Genomic DNA, 17159 nt, shown 5'->3' with positions numbered 1-17159 from the left:
AATATTCACCCTCCCAATTCTCCTGAAGGTGCTGATTCAGGCTGATTGACAGATCCAAGCTCACTGTTTCCTGTCCTGGGCACAGAGACCTGAAAATCTTCATGCAGGCTGCCAGACAGATATATATCTATATTACTGGATGAAAAATGTGTGTAATAAACAGACTGTATTCACTTACTTTCCCTCCCAATTTTCCTGCAGGTGCTGATCAACAAATCTAAACTCACTAAAACCTGCACAAGAGTAGAGAATCTCCATATAAGTACTGATTAGAGATGGGGAAATTCTGAGGAAGAATTTTATTTAGTCATGGAGTGGTCATGACAGGGAACTCACTGCACACAAGGGTTGTGGAAGTCCAGATGATCAATCATTTAAAATAAAATAGGATGGTCACTTGAAGAAAATAAACTTGCAGGTGAACAGGGATATCGAGGGGGAATGGGACTGACTGGATTGCTGTACAGAGAGTCAGCATTGACTTGAGTTCCCAAATGGATTCTGTCAGTGCTGCAATGACTGTATGACTGGAAATATATAATGTAGGTACAGTACTATATTACAAAACTAGAAATAATAATACATGTATTTTATTACAGAACCATCAATAATATATATAATACATACCATATAACACAAGACATAATTCTGTCCGATATTAAATTTTTAAAAATTAATTTACGGGATGTGGACAATGCTGGTCAGGCCAGCATTTATTGCCCATCCCCAGTTGCCCTTCCGAAGTAGTGGTGAGCTGCCTTCTTGAACTGCTGCAGTCCTTGAGGTGTTGGTACATCCCCTGTGCTGTTTTTTTTTCCATTTGTTTTTTATAAATTTAGAGTTCCTAATTCATTTTTTACAATTAAGGGGCAATTTAGCGTGGCCAATCCAGCTACCCTGCACATCTCTGGTTTGTGGGGGTGAAACCCACGCAAACACGGGGAGAATGTGCAAACTCCACACGGACAGTGACCCAGAGCCGGGATGGAGCCTCGGACCTCGGAGCCGTGAGGCAGCAGCGCTAACCACTGCTCCACCATGCTGCCCTACATCCCCTGTGCTGTTAGGGAGGGAATTCCAGGATGTTGCCCCAGGGACAGTGAAGGAATGGCAATATATTTCCAAGTCAAGGTGGTGAGTAACTTGGAGGAGAACCTCCAGGTGGTGGGCTTCCCAGGTTTCTGCTGCTCTTGTCCTTCTAGATGGTAGTGGTTGTGGGTTTGGAAGGTGCTGTCTGAGGAACCTTTATGAGTTACTGCAGTGTATCTTGTAAATGGTATACACGGCTGCTACTGTTTGTCGGTGGTGGAAGGTTTGAATGTTTGTGGAAGGCAATGCAATCAATCAGGTTGCTTTGTCTGGATAGAGTCGAGCTTCTTGTGTGTTGTTGGAGCTGCACTCATCCAGCAAAGTGGAGTGTTTTCCATTACACTCCTGACTTGTGCTTGTAGATGTCTGGTGGACAGGCTTTGAGGCATCAGGAAGCGTGTTACTCATCGTAGGATTCCCAGCCCTTGATCTGCCCTGGTAGCTACAGTATTAATATAGCTAGTCCAGTTCAGTTTCTGATCAATGGTAACCCCCAGGATGTTGGTTGTGGGGGATTCACCGATGGGAATGTCACTGAATGTCAAGGGGTGGTGGTTAGATCCTCTCGTCAGAGATGATCATTGCCTGGCACATGTGTAGCGCGAATGTAACTTGCCATTTATCAGCCCGAGTCTGGATATTGTCCAGGTCTTACTGAATTTGGACATGGACTGCTTCATTATCTGAGGAGTTGAGAATGGAGCTGAATATGTTTGCGGATCTGCAAACATCACCATTTCTCACCTTATGATGGAAGGGAGATCATTGATGAAGCAGCTGAAGATGGTTGGGCTTAGGATACTGCCCTGAGGAACTCCTGCAGTGATGTCCTGGAGCTGAGATGACTGACCTCCAATCACCACAACCATCTTCCTTTGTGCCAGATATAAATCCAACCAGTGAAGAATTATCCCCCGATTCCCATTGACTCCAGTTTAGCTGGGGCTCCTTGATGCCATACTCAGTCAAATGCTGCCTTGATGTCAAAAGGAGTCACTCTCACCTCATTTCTGGCATTCAGCTCTTTCGTCCAAGTTTGAACCAAGGCTGTAATGCCGTCAGGAGCTGAGTGACCCTGGCGGAACCCAAACTGACCTTCCTGGAGCAGGTTATTGCACAGTAAGAAGTTTTACAACACCAGGTTAAAGTCCAACAGGTTTGTTTTGATGTCACTAGCTTTCGGAGCGCTGCTCCTTCCTCAGGTGAATGAAGAAGTATGTTCCAGAAACACATATATAGACAAATTCAAAGATGCCAGACAATGCTTGGAATGCGAGCATTTGCAGGTGATTAAATCTTTACAGATCCAGAGATGGGGTAACCTCAGGTTAAAGAGGTGTGAATTGTATCAAGCCAGGACAGTTGGTAGGATGTCGCAGGCCAGATTGTGGGGGATGAACGTAATGCGACATGAATCCCAGGTCCCGGTTGAGGCCGCACTCATGTGCGCGGAACCTGGCTATACGTTTCTGCTCGGCGATTCTGCGTTGTCGCGCGTCCTGAAGGCCGCCGTGGAGAACGCTTACCCGGAGATCAGAGGCTGAATGCCCTTGATTGCTGAAGTGTTCCCCGACTGGAAGGGAACATTCCTGCCTGGTGATTGACGCGTGATGTCCGTTCATTCGTTGTCGCAGCGTCTGCATGGTCTCGCCAATGTACCACGCTTCGGGACATCCTTTCCTGCAGCGTATGAGGTAGACAACGTTGGTCGAGTCGCACGAGTATGTACCGCGTACCTGGTGGGTGGTGTTCTCACGTGTAATGGTGGTATCCATGTCGATGATCTGGCACGTCTTGCAGAGATTGCCATGGCAGGGTTGTGTGGTGTCGTGGTCACTGTTCTGAAGGCTGGGTAGTTTGCTGCAAACAATGGTTTGTTTGAGGTTGCGCGGTTGTTTGAAGGCAAGTAGTGGGGGTGTCCCGGGACCTGGGATTCATGTCGCATTACATTCATCCCCCACCATCTGGCCTGCAAAATCCTACCAACTGTCCTGCCTTGATACAATTCACACCTCTTTAACCTGAGGTTACCCCATCTCTGGATCTGTAAAGATTTAATCACCTGCTAATGCTCACATTCCAAGCATTGTCTGGCATCTTTGAATTTGTCTATATATGTGTTTCTGAAACATACCTCTTCATTCACCTGAGGAAGGAGCAGCGCTCCGAAAGCTAGTGACATCGAAACAAACCTGTTGGACTTTAACCTGGTGTTGTAAAACTTCTTACTGTGCTCACCCCAGACCAACGCCGGCATCTCCATATCAGGTTATTGCAGAATTGCCACTTAATAGGACCTTTGATGACTCCTTCCATTACTTTGCTGATGATGGAGAGTATTCCGACAGGGAAGTAATTGGCTGAGTTAGATTTAGCCTGTTTACTGACCCCTTAAATGTCAGCCATTTCCTGGGGAAAGCAGCCCTTTAATTGTGAACATTGGGAAAGAGACCATCCTTTTAGCCAGACAAATAAATGTGTCAAGCTGAAGGAGCAAAGGATGTCAATGTCTTTGAGAGAGAGAGAGACCTGGGCCAAGCTTTCCAGAGTCTGCACCCTCCCTGGATTCACTTCCTTTCCCTTCAGTTGCTGCAAGTGACCAATTGAAGGTCAGAATGAGAAAAGAAATGGAAAGGGGGAGGAAATAAAGTGTTTTACTCTCAGATGTTGGAGACAGGAGTCTGTGAGCAGCTCAAACTTATTCAGGGTTGGAGGAACAACAGCTTTGCTCGGCAAAAACCGCCATGTGCAGCTTTCGCATTGAGACAATGGGGGAGCTTTGATTGGCGGAGGGGCAGAGTCTTTCCGGTCCTCCAACTCTTCCCATTGGTCAACACCTGAGAGGTAAGGTCAGCGGAAGTGAGCTCCCCTACGCATGCGCAGCAGTCCCTCTCCCTGAGACATGCGCAGTCCCGGATGAGGGAAGGGGGAGAACACCGATGGCCGGAACTGTCAGCCGGTTGCTGGAAACCGTCTCGAGGATGTGTTGGGGGAGACGGAACTGAGGGTGGGGGCGGCGCTCGCGTGTCCCGCGCCGGCGTGTTTGCACTAATGCAGTGACGTCACCACGGAGCGAGTGGATTCCTATTGGCTGATTTAGACGATGAGCTCCTTTGTGATGTCACAATGTGGAGGTTGAACAATGGGTTTCAGACTAAAACTTCCTCCTCTGGGCAACATCTGGGAGCAAATCAATGTCTCCCCTTTCAGAAGTTCATACGATATAAGAACTAAAATTAGGCCATTTGGCCCATCGAGTCTGCTCCGCCATTCGATCATCGCTGATCTCATCCTGGCCTTATCTCCACCGTCCTGAGAGTTCTTCAGAACCCTTGTCGTGGTTCCCCAGGACGACAATTCGTGTTTATCGATTAAATCAGAGAGTCTGAACAGCGATCTTCCAAGCAGTGGATTTTATTCAGCTAGTACAAGAGAATAAAATCGGGATGTCCGGAACAATCCGAAGAGCCCTCAGGCTTACAGGCTTTTTATGTACATTTCAGTTCCATATCTCAAGGTTCTCATCTTCCTTATCTTACTTTACAGCCGGACCTCGCTTTTGGCCACTATTATTTTTAGATGCCTTTTATCTGTTTTAGTCACGATTGGTCGCTTCCTTTTTCCTCTCTCTGTTTCTTAAACCATGGTGGTTATAACTCCTGCTCTTATCTATACTTTTCTGCTTGTGCAACAATCGTGGTTTAGCTGATTTAGGCCGAATGTATAGGAAACATCTGCTTTCTTTATTCTGTTTTATTATGGTTTATTATTAAAGTAAGTCACGAAGCAGTATTCACTGTATTCCCAAGTGATTAATAGTTGCTTTTATTAATTAGTAATTGCTAAGCTACTTTTCTGGGTCTTCTGCTTTGATTATATCAACTATACTTGATTACCTTAGGTTGTCTATGCTGTGTTTGATTATGTTACTTCACACAGGGTTATTCTAAATTACATCAGGTTACATAGGTCACACATTCATTTCATTGCTCACCTAACTCTACTTATCACTAAAACCTATGATTCTACATGCCATGTCTACCTATCCTTATACAATACTCAGTACAAATTCCCAACATGTCCCCCCTTTGAGGCTACCTCCTAGCCTCATCACAATTACCAAGCCCAAATAACACATTTTAAATCAAACCGCTCCCTGCAGGCAATGTGGAGGAGCTGAATATTTTGGCCAGGGACCAATGCCCCTGTTATACTTTTTAACATAATGCGGTTAGCCAGATTCAAATTCCCAGGCTGCTCCCCCAGGTTGCCTGCTCCTAACAGTCATCAGCCAAAAACCTCCCCACATTTGTCAAGGAAAGGAAAAAAGACTGATTCCTGTTTACAGACTAAGTTCTTTTGGGCAGCCGCGATGTTCAGCAAGGTGTGTATCCATGTCACCAGGCGACCGTCCAGAACCGCAGTTAGTTCACAGAGTGACGAGATTCAACTTCAACCAAAGTCATGGTAAATTCACTTCGTGGGGGCGACTTAAAGTCTCCCCATTCCTCTGTTGTTCGTCCAGGGCGTGAACTGCTGAGCACCCGAGTTACCATCTGCCGTGCCGCGATCCTGGAAAGGAAGGATCTCAGAACGGGTAGGAAGCAACAAAATATTAGTCCCAAAATAACTATTGTTGTGACTGCTATAGCTCCGGCCTTGGCAAACCATGCCCCCCATTTTCCGAACATTCTATCCAGCCAACTCCATACCCCCTGTCCAAACCCAGCATTTGAAAATGATGAATTCTAGCCGGTGTCAAAACAAACTTCCCTTTTTCAATCAATTCAGCTACCTTATGGTACACATGTATGTTTATCGGATATCCCATGGTGACTGTAGATGCTTTTTCATACGCCCACCAAGCTGCTGCCAGGCCTTGGTAGCACGGAGGATATCCCATTGCTACGTCGTCTAGCCTGGTGCTGTAATATGCTACAGCCTGCCTTCGTCTACCCTTACAATTCTCTTGTGTTAACACTGCTGTAGCAAATCCAGCTTCCCTGTTACTTACAAATAAGTCAAAGGGTTTGTCATATGTCGGTAAAGCCAATGCTGGAGCTTGTGCCATTTCTGTCTTTATTTTCTCAAATGCGTCTGAAGCATCACTATCCCATTTCAGCTTGGCTCTCAATTCTTCGCAACCTGCCTCCTTCATCACCTTTCGTAGTGCATGTGTCTTTTCTGCATAATTTTCCACCCATTCTGAACTGAATCCTGTCATTCCCAAAAATGTCATCATTTGGCCCACCGTCTGCGGTTTCGGAATCTTTAATACAGCTTCGATCTGTTGAGAAGCTATCCCTTTCTGTCCCGCTGATATGTCTCTTCCCAGGTATTCTACTTTCTCCTGGCACATCTGCAGCTTTTTCCTGGACACCTTGTGGCCCCCTTCTGCTAGTCTTTCTAACAGTTTTAAACTATCCTTCCTGCATTGTTCTTGTGTTTCTGTGCATAACAACAAATCATCCACATATTGTATTAGTGTTCCTTCCAACTGTACTCCTGTTAAATCCTCTTTCAACACCTGATTGAATACATGTGGAGAGTGTTTAAATCCTTGGGGCATCCTGTTGTATGTGTATTGTTTCCCTTCGAACGTAAATGCAAAGAGATACTGACTTTCTTGAGCTAATGGTACACTAAAAAATGCCGAACATAGGTCTATCACAGTAAACCATTTACTTTCAGGTGGTATATTTGTCAACAAGGTGTAAGGGTTTGGAACCTCTACCGGCATATCTTCCACTACCTCATTAATTGCTCTGAGGTCATGCACCAATCTCCATTTTTCTCCGTCCGCTTTCTTCACCGGTAGCAGCGGTGTATTACACCTGCTCCGGGTCTCTTTTAATACCCCTGCTTCTATCAATCCCTTAATTGTTCCTCTAATTCCCTCAATTGCTTCTGTCTTGATTGGATATTGGGGCCTATAAGGCCCCTGGCGTCCTGTCTTTAATCTGACTTCAACTGGATTAGCGGTTTTGACCCTTCCCACATCCGTGTCCTGTCTGGACCACAACTCCTGCGGGAGGGAGTTCAAATCCTGCTCTAAACTCTCTCTCCATTCCAGTTCCTGTCTCTCACTTTGCACTCCTATTGTTACTTGCTTTGGTTTCCCAAGCAACTTAACATCCAAAATTATCTTCGTCATTTGTCCGTCACTGGACGTCCAAATATCTACATTGTCTGTCTGAACAAATTCTAAGTCTTGTGCTTTCAGCACCATTGGTCCTAGGTCTTTTGATCTATTTTGCGGATTCACTTTCAAGGTGACATGTGGCTCTGATCTAGGTACAGAAAACCATTTATCAACCCATTTATTCCTAACGATTGTGAGGGCTGCTCCCTCTAGTCCAATTAAAATGCTTCCTGTCTCTATTTCCTGTTCTTGTCCCGCCTCTTTTTCCCATTTCTCCTGAATCTCAGGTTCCTGCTTCTCATCAAATATCATTGTACTGTGTAATTCTGTTCTTGGCCATTTGGCTTGTGGTATCCTGGTATCTATAAGTTTTCCCCAAATTTCCCATATTTCTCTTTTAACTTGTTCTTCTATATCTCCCAACCAATATACATTAACCCTCTCCTCTCCTGGTATCTCAAGTGGATATATTCCCATCACATCAATTCCCTGTTCTGTACATTCTAATTTTAGTCCCAAACCTAGGATTGCATCCCTTCCTAATAGATTTAAAGGAGTTTTATCATATATTAAAACAGGTACATGGGTAGTCTTGTTTCCAATGGTAACAGGCACCGGCGTCGTCATTCGAGCTAATGTTACTTTTCCCGAGAACCCCACAGTTTTTATAAACTGGTTTGACAATGGTAAGTGATCCGCATATTTCGTTTGTATGCACGTACATGTGGCGCCGGTGTCTATCATCATGGGGACCTCGATCCCTCCTACTCTAAACGTTAACTATAGGTTCTTGCTCTGCGGTTTCTGTTATTTGTACGTACTGTCCTACCATTTTGGGGTTCTCTGGGCCTCCCTATGGGGAAATTTGATGATTTACCGGCCCTTGAAACGTCGGGATGCTGTTTGGTGACACTTGGATCATTTGCTGGCTTGTCTGCCGCTGGTTCTCTCCCTGCCTGTAGGAATTTCGCGGGCAATTCCTTTTTATGTGCCCTGCCTCCCCGCAACCCCAACACACACCTGGAGGGCCAGGCAATGGTCCCTGTCTCGGAGCCTGATTACTAACCTGTCCCTGTCCTCTTTGATTCTGATAGGGTGGCCTACCACCTCCTTGTCCTTTCCCATTTCTATTCCAGTCATTTTGACCTTGCAGGGCGTATGGGTTTTGATAATTTAGGCCACAAGCTTCTGGGTTCATGGACAGCGGGAAGGCAGAAATGTTATAGGTTACGATGGGTTGGCCTCCATCTCCGCTCCCCCCTAATATTATTGGTGCTGGTTGTTCCTCCAATTTTTGTTCCACCACCACCGGTGCTATTTTTCTGGGTACGAGATCCTCTTTTGCCTTTATCTTATCCTTGTTTTTGATCTCCTCCAACTGTGCCTGAAGGAGTTTACGTTGTATCTCCTTCAACTGTTTATCTGCATTCTTTTCATCTTTGCGATATCTCTCCACTGCATGGGCAACATAATCAACAAACTCTCGGTAACTTTTTGAGTCCAAGCCCACTACCTCCTCCAGTCTTGTTTTAGCTGGAACTGGCAAGCCCTCCAGTACTGTAGCCCGAAACATGGCATTGGTCAGTGGGTCTATTAGAATGTCCCTTTCCGTGTCCCTTCTCCATCTTCTTAATTGTTTTTCCACATACACAGCCGCATTCTCCTCCTCACCCAATGGCTCCCCCTTTAGGGTTTTTACATCCATTCGGTTGGGGTATGTATCCCGCAATGCCTGCCATATGTCTTGGCGATACGGGTCCATGGGTGTCCCATCTACGTCTGGGTCATAAGCTGCCATCGGGATACCTGCACGTCTCATTATTTCTGCCATTTGGTCCATTCCTAGCACCTTTGTCAAGAGAGCTTTGATGTCACCCAGTGCCATCCTTTTCCCCATCATTCCCGCCTCCAACTGTCCAATCCACCTTCCAGCTCCATCCAAAATATTGGGTAATTCATTAATTAAACTAGGCAGATCCTGTCCTGACCAAGGGATATACTGCAGTCTGCCACCCTTCAGAATCACCGGGAACACGCTCTTTTCTCTCCTATCCTCAGCTGGAAACTTCACAGGTTTATGTTTTTTCCGCATTGACTTTCTTCGTCCCCCTAACACTGATTGTCCTCCTTCATCTTCACTACTTGCTTCTGTCTCTTCTTCCATCTTTCCCTTTGTTCTATTTTTCTCCGGGTACCTCTCTGGGTGTTTCCATGTCCATGGTTTTTCCAATCTTTGTCTATTTGTCCCTTCGGGTGCTTCCCAGCCTATCTCTTCTCTTTCTTTTTCCTCTCTGTTCCATCCTACTCTTTTTCCTTCTATTTTTCCCTGTGCCGCCTCACTCCCATACTTGGAGAGATCTTCTTCTGTCCTCCACTTACATCCGTCTCCAACATTCTTCCCTTTCCTTTCTCGTTCCTTATCCACTTTCATTGTCTTCTTTGCCCATTCCAAAAGTTCTACCATATTTACTTCTTCTGTCAATTCCTTTCTTTTTTGACTCAGCTCATCCAAATCCTCTTCTACTTTCCTTGCCGCTTCTTCTATATCTTGTCTCTTTTCTCTCTCTCTTTCTTTCCATTCATCCCTTGTCATTGGTTCCATGTTATATTCTCCCTCAAAATTCATTGTACCTGATATGACTGGGTACAGTCCCTTGGAGCTCTGTTCCCCTAAATATGGGGGCGGGGCTTCGTTTGGATCTTCCAATTCTGCTTTTTCCCGAAATTGTACTGGCATCTGCCTCCTGTCTCCCCTCCATGCCCTTCTTTTCTCTTTCCCCTCTTGTTCAAATAGTGCTAGTATTTCTAACTCCTTTTCTCGCTTCTCCCTTCTTTTGCTCGATTTATCCTTAATTTTATAGTTCTTTATCATTCCTTTCTGGTCCTCACACCTCTCTACGTCCCATGTGCCTTCCTCCGGCCACTGTGTATTGGTCTTACTTGTCCTTTTGGCCCATTTTTTAGAAACGTGTTCTATATCTCCCCGAAGGGCTGGGAACTTCTCCCCTAATTTCTCCACTGGTGTTCTAAACTTGTGTTCCATTATTCGTCTTTTTGGGTTATTGTCACAATCTTTATCACTCAATTCGTCAGAGTTAGGTATCACAGTGATGATCACTTGCTGTATTATTTTCCCGTGTTCAGTCCCCTGTTTACCTTTCCCTTGGGTTTCCTTTGTCAATATCTGTAACTCTAACCGGGGTTCCGATATCCACTTCCCAGTAGTCCCCTGTCCCGGTACTATCTTCCTCTCCCGGGCTATGGGGTAGTATGTTCTCACTTGTTTGTCTATTTGTACAGAAACCCTGTATCGGTCAGATTCCTTTATTAATTTCTCTAGAGTTTCTAATTCTATCTCGTCTATCCAATTTCTGTCGGTTATTCCTTCCCAGTTCACATACGGCCACTCATTTTTTATCTCTTCTAAATTAGTTACATGTGTAATCTTTTCCCACTCCAGGGTTGCTTCTGTTTTTTGTTAATTTTTAATCCCCTGATTTTTCTTCTCAGCCTGTTATATCAATCTCACCACTAGGTGGTCGTGTCAGTGTAATGTGCTTTTAATTACCGTATTAGGTCAGAGAGCGATCTCTCACTGATCTCTCTCCCTCTCGGTTGACGTCCGTTACCCGAGGTCCTGGGTAGGTTTGGACTGGCAGATTCTTCCACACTTACTCTCTTCCGGGCAAGTCGTGACCTGAAAAACCCGCTCCAAACCGCTTGACTTAACCTAATTGCATCAATTTAGCGTTCGGTCTTTTTTCCCGTCTCACTTTTTACCCATTCACAGACAATACAGTATTCTCAGCGCGCTTTTGCATGCAATGCTCCACTCTTCAGATCAGGCTCAGTCTCTCAAAGTACTTTACACAATTTAGCTTCACCTTTGCAGGATATCTTTTGGGTTTGGGGAGATCCAGGACCAGCAAAGAGCCGGGTGCGCCGGGCCTCGAGATCCCTTTTCCGACAACAAGGATTTACATGCAATACAAATTTGCTCACCTTGCTGTCAGAATGCCGGCTTTGGGATGTCCAGCCCCGGTCGGACCTCCGTCTCCGCCACTCCTTCCAGATGTTTTTCTGGGCGATCTCGCTCCAACCCTGCTCGCTGCGCCAATTCTGTCGTGGTTCCCCAGGACGACAATTCGTGTTTATCGATTAAATCAGAGAGTCTGAACAGCGATCTTCCAAGCAGTGGATTTTATTCAGCTAGTACAAGAGAATAAAATCGGGATGTCCGGAACAATCCGAAGAGCCCTCAGGCTTACAGGCTTTTTATGTACATTTCAGTTCCATATCTCAAGGTTCTCATCTTCCTTATCTTACTTTACAGCCGGACCTCGCTTTTGGCCACTATTATTTTTAGATGCCTTTTATCTGTTTTAGTCACGATTGGTCGCTTCCTTTTTCCTCTCTCTGTTTCTTAAACCATGGTGGTTATAACTCCTGCTCTTATCTATACTTTTCTGCTTGTGCAACAATCGTGGTTTAGCTGATTTAGGCCGAATGTATAGGAAACATCTGCTTTCTTTATTCTGTTTTATTATGGTTTATTATTAAAGTAAGTCACGAAGCAGTATTCACTGTATTCCCAAGTGATTAGTAGTTGCTTTTATTAATTAGTAATTGCTAAGCTACTTTTCTGGGTCTTCTGCTTTGATTATATCAACTATACTTGATTACCTTAGGTTGTCTATGCTGTGTTTGATTATGTTACTTCACACAGGGTTATTCTAAATTACATCAGGTTACATAGGTCACACATTCATTTCATTGCTCACCTAACTCTACTTATCACTAAAACCTATGATTCTACATGCCATGTCTACCTATCCTTATACAATACTCAGTACAAATTCCCAACACCCTTCAACCCAATTAAAAATCTGTCTAACTCCTCCCTAAATTTACTCACTGTCCCAGCTCCTCCGCACTCTGGGGTAGTGAATTCCACAGATTCACAGCACTTGGGAGAAGCAGCTTCTCCTCAACTCTTTTGAATAGGGCAGCACTGTGGCCCAATGGTTAGCACTGCTGCCTACGGCGCTGAGGATCTGAGTTCGATCCAGGCCCCGGGTCACTGTCTGTGTGGAATTTGCACTTTCTCCCCGTGTCTGCGTAGGTTTCACCCCCACAACCCAAAGATGTGCAGAGTAGGTGGATTGGTCACACTAAATTGCCCCTTAATTGGAAAAAAAAATAATTGGGTACTCTAAATTTTATTTTTTTAAAATTAAAACTGTTTTGAATTTGCTACCGCTTTTCGTAAGACTATTACCTCTCGTTCTGGAATGCCCCACAAGAGGCAGCAGCCGCTCCAAGTCTACTTTATCTTTCCATTTCTTTCCTCATTCTGAGGGGTTATTGGTGACTTGCAGCAGCTGAAGAGAAAGGAAGTGAATCCAGTCTGTATGTTCCACACATCTTGAGTTCAGTAACATAGACATATTTCTGTCTGGCAGTCTGCATGGAGATTTTCAGGCCTCTCCAAGACGGGGAGCAGGGATCTGTCAGTCAGCCTGAATCAGCACCTTTAGAGAATTAGGAGGATGAATATTACAGCAGAGTGAAAATGGAGGGAGAGTGTTGGATGGAAACTAGAATTGCCTGTTCTCAATTTCCATTTGTAAATTCCTTTTACTGGATATTAGATGAAGATTTGCAGAAAAAAACCGAACGCCACTTCAGGATTTGGAAGTCACTTGGTTTATCAGGACCTGAATATCATCAGGAGAACCATCACTGCAAAAGACACTTCTGGGATTAAGGATTGCCAGTCAGGCAAAGGAACAGAATGGAAGTAAACACAGGAACGAAGAATCACATTGGGCTGGTTCCAGGAGAATTGAGTGACAACTTCTGCGACGTAACCATGGAGTGTGATTTTTGATTGTCTTAAAAGTAAAAGAGCTACATTCTATTTGTAGTTTAAGGGATACGTTCCCTATAAAAATAGTGTTTAGGCATTGTTGCTTCTAGTTTGTTGCAATAAAGTCATAAAACCTGAAGTTTTTGTCTTATGACTCAGTAATTTGTTCACTGGGTTTAGAATTTATCTTTTAAAATTCCTGATCTTTTCAGAGATCTTACACAGTTGGTTTTGAGTCACAAGTTTCAACTTCCCATTTAAGCCTCAGGCAACTTGCTGTCTCTCTCTTGCTCATGTCAATGACAGCCCAGTAACAGAGCTGAAGGCTGGAGATGTTGTGACCCCTTGTCGGAGCTGGAATCAGTTGAAAGAAGAACCATAGTTTCTGGTTGAGCTTTGTGTGAGCTGTCCAACCAGGCTGACCATATATAAATAGCTAACCAGGCATTATGTTGTGATGAGGGTTTAGAAACAGACCCTGGATAGACGAGTTCACTGAAGCTGTGGGCTTGTCAGCTGTACAATGAAACCAGGCATCAAACAGCCACAGACACCTGTAATATTGGACACTGGGTTTAATCCTGTTCTGTATTAAACAGACCTAGTTGATACTGGGTGATTGTGATATAGTTAATCTGACCCTTTGTTCATTCAATTCCAAAAGTGAATAATATTGATTCAAGTACAGTGACTACCTTGTCAATCTGTCAATAAGGTGGTGTCAGTTCATGCAGATCCATATCTGAACTCAATTCCATTACTTATTTTTGTTACTGACTAGACTGTCTCTCTCTTCTCTCCTCTCTCTCTCTCCTGCCTCTCTCAGTCTCTGGTGTTCCTCTCTCTCTCTGGTGCCTCTCACTCCCTCTGCTTCCTCTCTGTCTCTCTCAGCTGCCTCTCACTCTCTCTCTTCAGTGCTTAGGAAGGCAGGTGGGATAGTTTCCTTTGGTAGCCGAGGGCTGAGATTATGAGAACAGGGAGATTGTGCTGGAACTGCATCAAACACCAGTTAGACCACAGCCATATTACAGGAAGGATGTGATCATCCGAGAGAGACTGCAGAGGAGATTTATTTATTTAAATTTAGTGTGCCCAATTAATTTTTTCCAATTAAGGGGCAATTTATTGTGGCCAATTGACCTACCCTGCACAACTTTGTGTTGTGGGGGCGAAACCCACGCAAACACGGGGAGAATGTGCAAACTCCCCATGGACAGTGACCCAGAGTCGGGATCGAACCTGGGACCTCATGCTGCCCGTTGCAGAGAAGATTTATGATGATGTTACCAGGGATGGAGAATTTTAACTATGAGGAAAGTTTAGATCTCCCCAGTGTGAATTCGCCGGTATACAGTGAGTTGCTGAATCTGGTCCCACAGTGAGAGTACCTGAACGGTCTCGTCAGTGTGAACAAGATGATGGGACATCAGTTCACCGGACGTTTTATAGAATTTCCCACAGTTTAAACATTTGAAAGGTCTGTCTTTAATAATAATAATCTCTATTGTCACAAGTAAGCTCACATTAACATTGCAATGAAGTGAAAAGCCCCGAGTCGCCACATTTTGCCGTCTGTTCGGGTACACGGAGGGTAGAATTCAGAATGTCCAAATTACCCAACAGCACGTTAGATAAACTCGGTCAGTTCTCACTGGAACAACGGAGGTTGAGAGGCGAGCTGATAGAGGTCTACAAGATTATGAGTGGTATGGACAGAGTGGATAGTCAGATGCTCTTTCCTAGGGTAGGAGAGTCAAGTACGAGGGGGACATAGGTTTAAAGTGCGCGGGGAAAAGTTCAGAACAGATGTGCGAAGCAGGGTTTTTACACAGGGTGGGAAATATATGGAACGTGCTGCCTGGGGAGGTGGTGGGAGCAGGTACGGTAGCGGCATTTAAGGGACAATTAGATAAATATATGAATAGGGTGGGAATGGAAGGATATGGACTCCATAAGTGCAGACGGTTTTAGTTTAGGCAGGTACCATTATCGACCCAGGCTTGGAGGGCCGAAGGGCATGTTCCTGTGCTGTAGTGTTCTGTTTTTTTTAAAATGTAGAGTTCCCAATTCATCTTTTCCAATTAAGGGGCAATTTAGCATGTTCAATCCACCTACCCTGCACATCTTTTGGGTTGTGGGGGTGACACCCACGCAAACATGGGGAGAATGTGCAAACTCCACACGGACAGTGACCCAGAGCTGGGATTGGCCCTGGGACCTCGGTGCTGTGAGACTGCAGTGCTACCACTGCGCCACCGTGCTGCTCTTGTATTGTTCTATGTTCACCTCTTTCGGGACTCGTGGGAGGAAACCGGAGCCTTTGTGTCAGGTGGTGTGATGATAGCGTTTTGTGCAGAGTCTGTGAAAGTGAAATAAAGGTGTTGGTGAAAAGGAGCAGAACCTTTGACTCTTTATACACAGCAGCTAAACGTCAACAGGACATTTTTGTCATTTAATCTCACCCATCCCTGGTTTTCTCTTTTGTTCTACCCGAAACTCCCCCTTTCTCACCAGCATCAAACCCATCATATTTCTCTCTCTCTTTAGTTCTGAAGTAAAGTTACATTGGACGTGAAACGTTAACTCTGTTTCTCTCTCACAGATGCTGCCTGACCTGCTGCGTTTTTCCAGTACTTTCTGTATTTAATTTAGATCTACCTGTAGTGGGGAGAGAAACACTATTTATCATTCAGGATAAAACAAATGTCCTTCATCAGCTTTTGTGGATCATTTCAGTGGAAATGTGCTCTCCCAGGCTCAAAGAGCATCAGCCCACTGGAAGCAAAGTTGTGAGACCGGCCAGTCCAGCAGAAAGAAACCGTCCATTAACCCTGCCATTTCACCAAGTGTCAGAATGAACATGGTTCAGTCCTGGATGTGACTAACAGCAGCAATAACAGCAGAATCCAACCCGTCATCACTCGTGAACTCGCTGGTGTCTCAGCAGATGTGTTGACCGAGTAAATCCCTTCCCACACACTGTGCATGTGAATGGCCTCTCTCCTGTATGAAGTCGCTGGTGTGCCTGCATCGTGGCTAAGAGAGTGAATCCCTTCCCACATTCAAAGCAAGTGAACGGCCTCTCCCCCGTGTGAATTCGCTGGTGTGCCTGCAGATTGGTTAAATGAGTGAATCCCTTCCCACAGTCAGGACAGGTGAACGGCCTCTCCCCAGTGTGAATTCGCTGGTGTGTCTGTAGGTGGGATAACCGAGTGAATCCTGTCCCACAGTCAGAGCAGGTGAAAGGCCTCTCCCCAGTGTGAACTCGCTGGTGTGTCTGCAGGCTGGATAACCGAGTGAATCCCTTCCCACAGTCAGAGCAAGTGAATGGCCTCTCGCCAGTGTGAATTCGCTGGTGTCTATGTAGGTGGCTTATTTGAGTGAATCCCTTTCCACACTGAGAGCAGGTGAACGGCCTCTCTCCGGTGTGAATGTGCTGGTGTGCCAGCAGATGGGATGAGATTCGAAACATCTTTGTGCAGTGAGAGCAGCTGAACGGTCTCTCCCGAGTGTGAACTTGGTGGTGCGTCAGCAGTTCGGAAGAAGTACTGAACCCCTTCCCACACATGGAGCAGGTGAATGGCCTCTCCCCGACGTGGACTGGCTGGTGCTTCTTCAGGTGGGATAACTGAACAAATCCCTTCTCATGCTGAGAGCAGGTGAACGGCCTCTCCCCAGTGTGAATGCGCCGATGAGCTTCCAGTACAGATGGGAATCTGAATCCCATCCCACAATCTGGGCATTTCCATGGTTTCTCCACGGTGCTGGTGTCCTTGTGTCTCCCCAGGTTGGACGATCAGTTGAAGACTAACACAGAATTTGTGTACGGTCTCTCCCCGCTGTGGATGGTGTGATGTTTTTTTTAGGCTGTGTAACTGATTAAAGCTCTTTCCAGTCAGTGCTCTGGGACACTCTCACTCAGGTGTGTCTTGGTGTTTTTGCAGTCACACTGATGGTTAAAACCATCTGAAGCAGGCAGATCAGACAAACCTTTTTGCTTCTCGATTCAAAGGCCGATGATATTCAAGTCCCGGTGAATTGAGTGAATCTGTCAAATCG

The 17159-nt window shown here is 45.3% G+C and overlaps 1 protein-coding gene across 1 annotated transcript in view; it reads right to left on the bottom strand.

The window, feature by feature from the left end:
- Positions 1-11416: 11416 nt before the first annotated feature.
- Positions 11417-17159, bottom strand: part of LOC140418020 (uncharacterized) — an 86351-nt gene continuing 80608 nt past the window's right edge. Inside the window, 1 exon segment of the mRNA XM_072501450.1 lies at positions 11417-16896. Within this exon segment, the coding sequence (XP_072357551.1) occupies positions 16018-16896 (879 nt within the window). The 3' untranslated portion in view covers positions 11417-16017.

The sequence above is a fragment of the Scyliorhinus torazame genome, chromosome 5 (assembly GCF_047496885.1).
Source record: "Scyliorhinus torazame isolate Kashiwa2021f chromosome 5, sScyTor2.1, whole genome shotgun sequence".
NCBI classification, from domain to species: domain Eukaryota; kingdom Metazoa; phylum Chordata; class Chondrichthyes; order Carcharhiniformes; family Scyliorhinidae; genus Scyliorhinus; species Scyliorhinus torazame.
The sequence above is the reverse complement of the archived record's forward strand: the minus strand, read 5'-3'. Positions and strand labels throughout refer to the sequence as shown.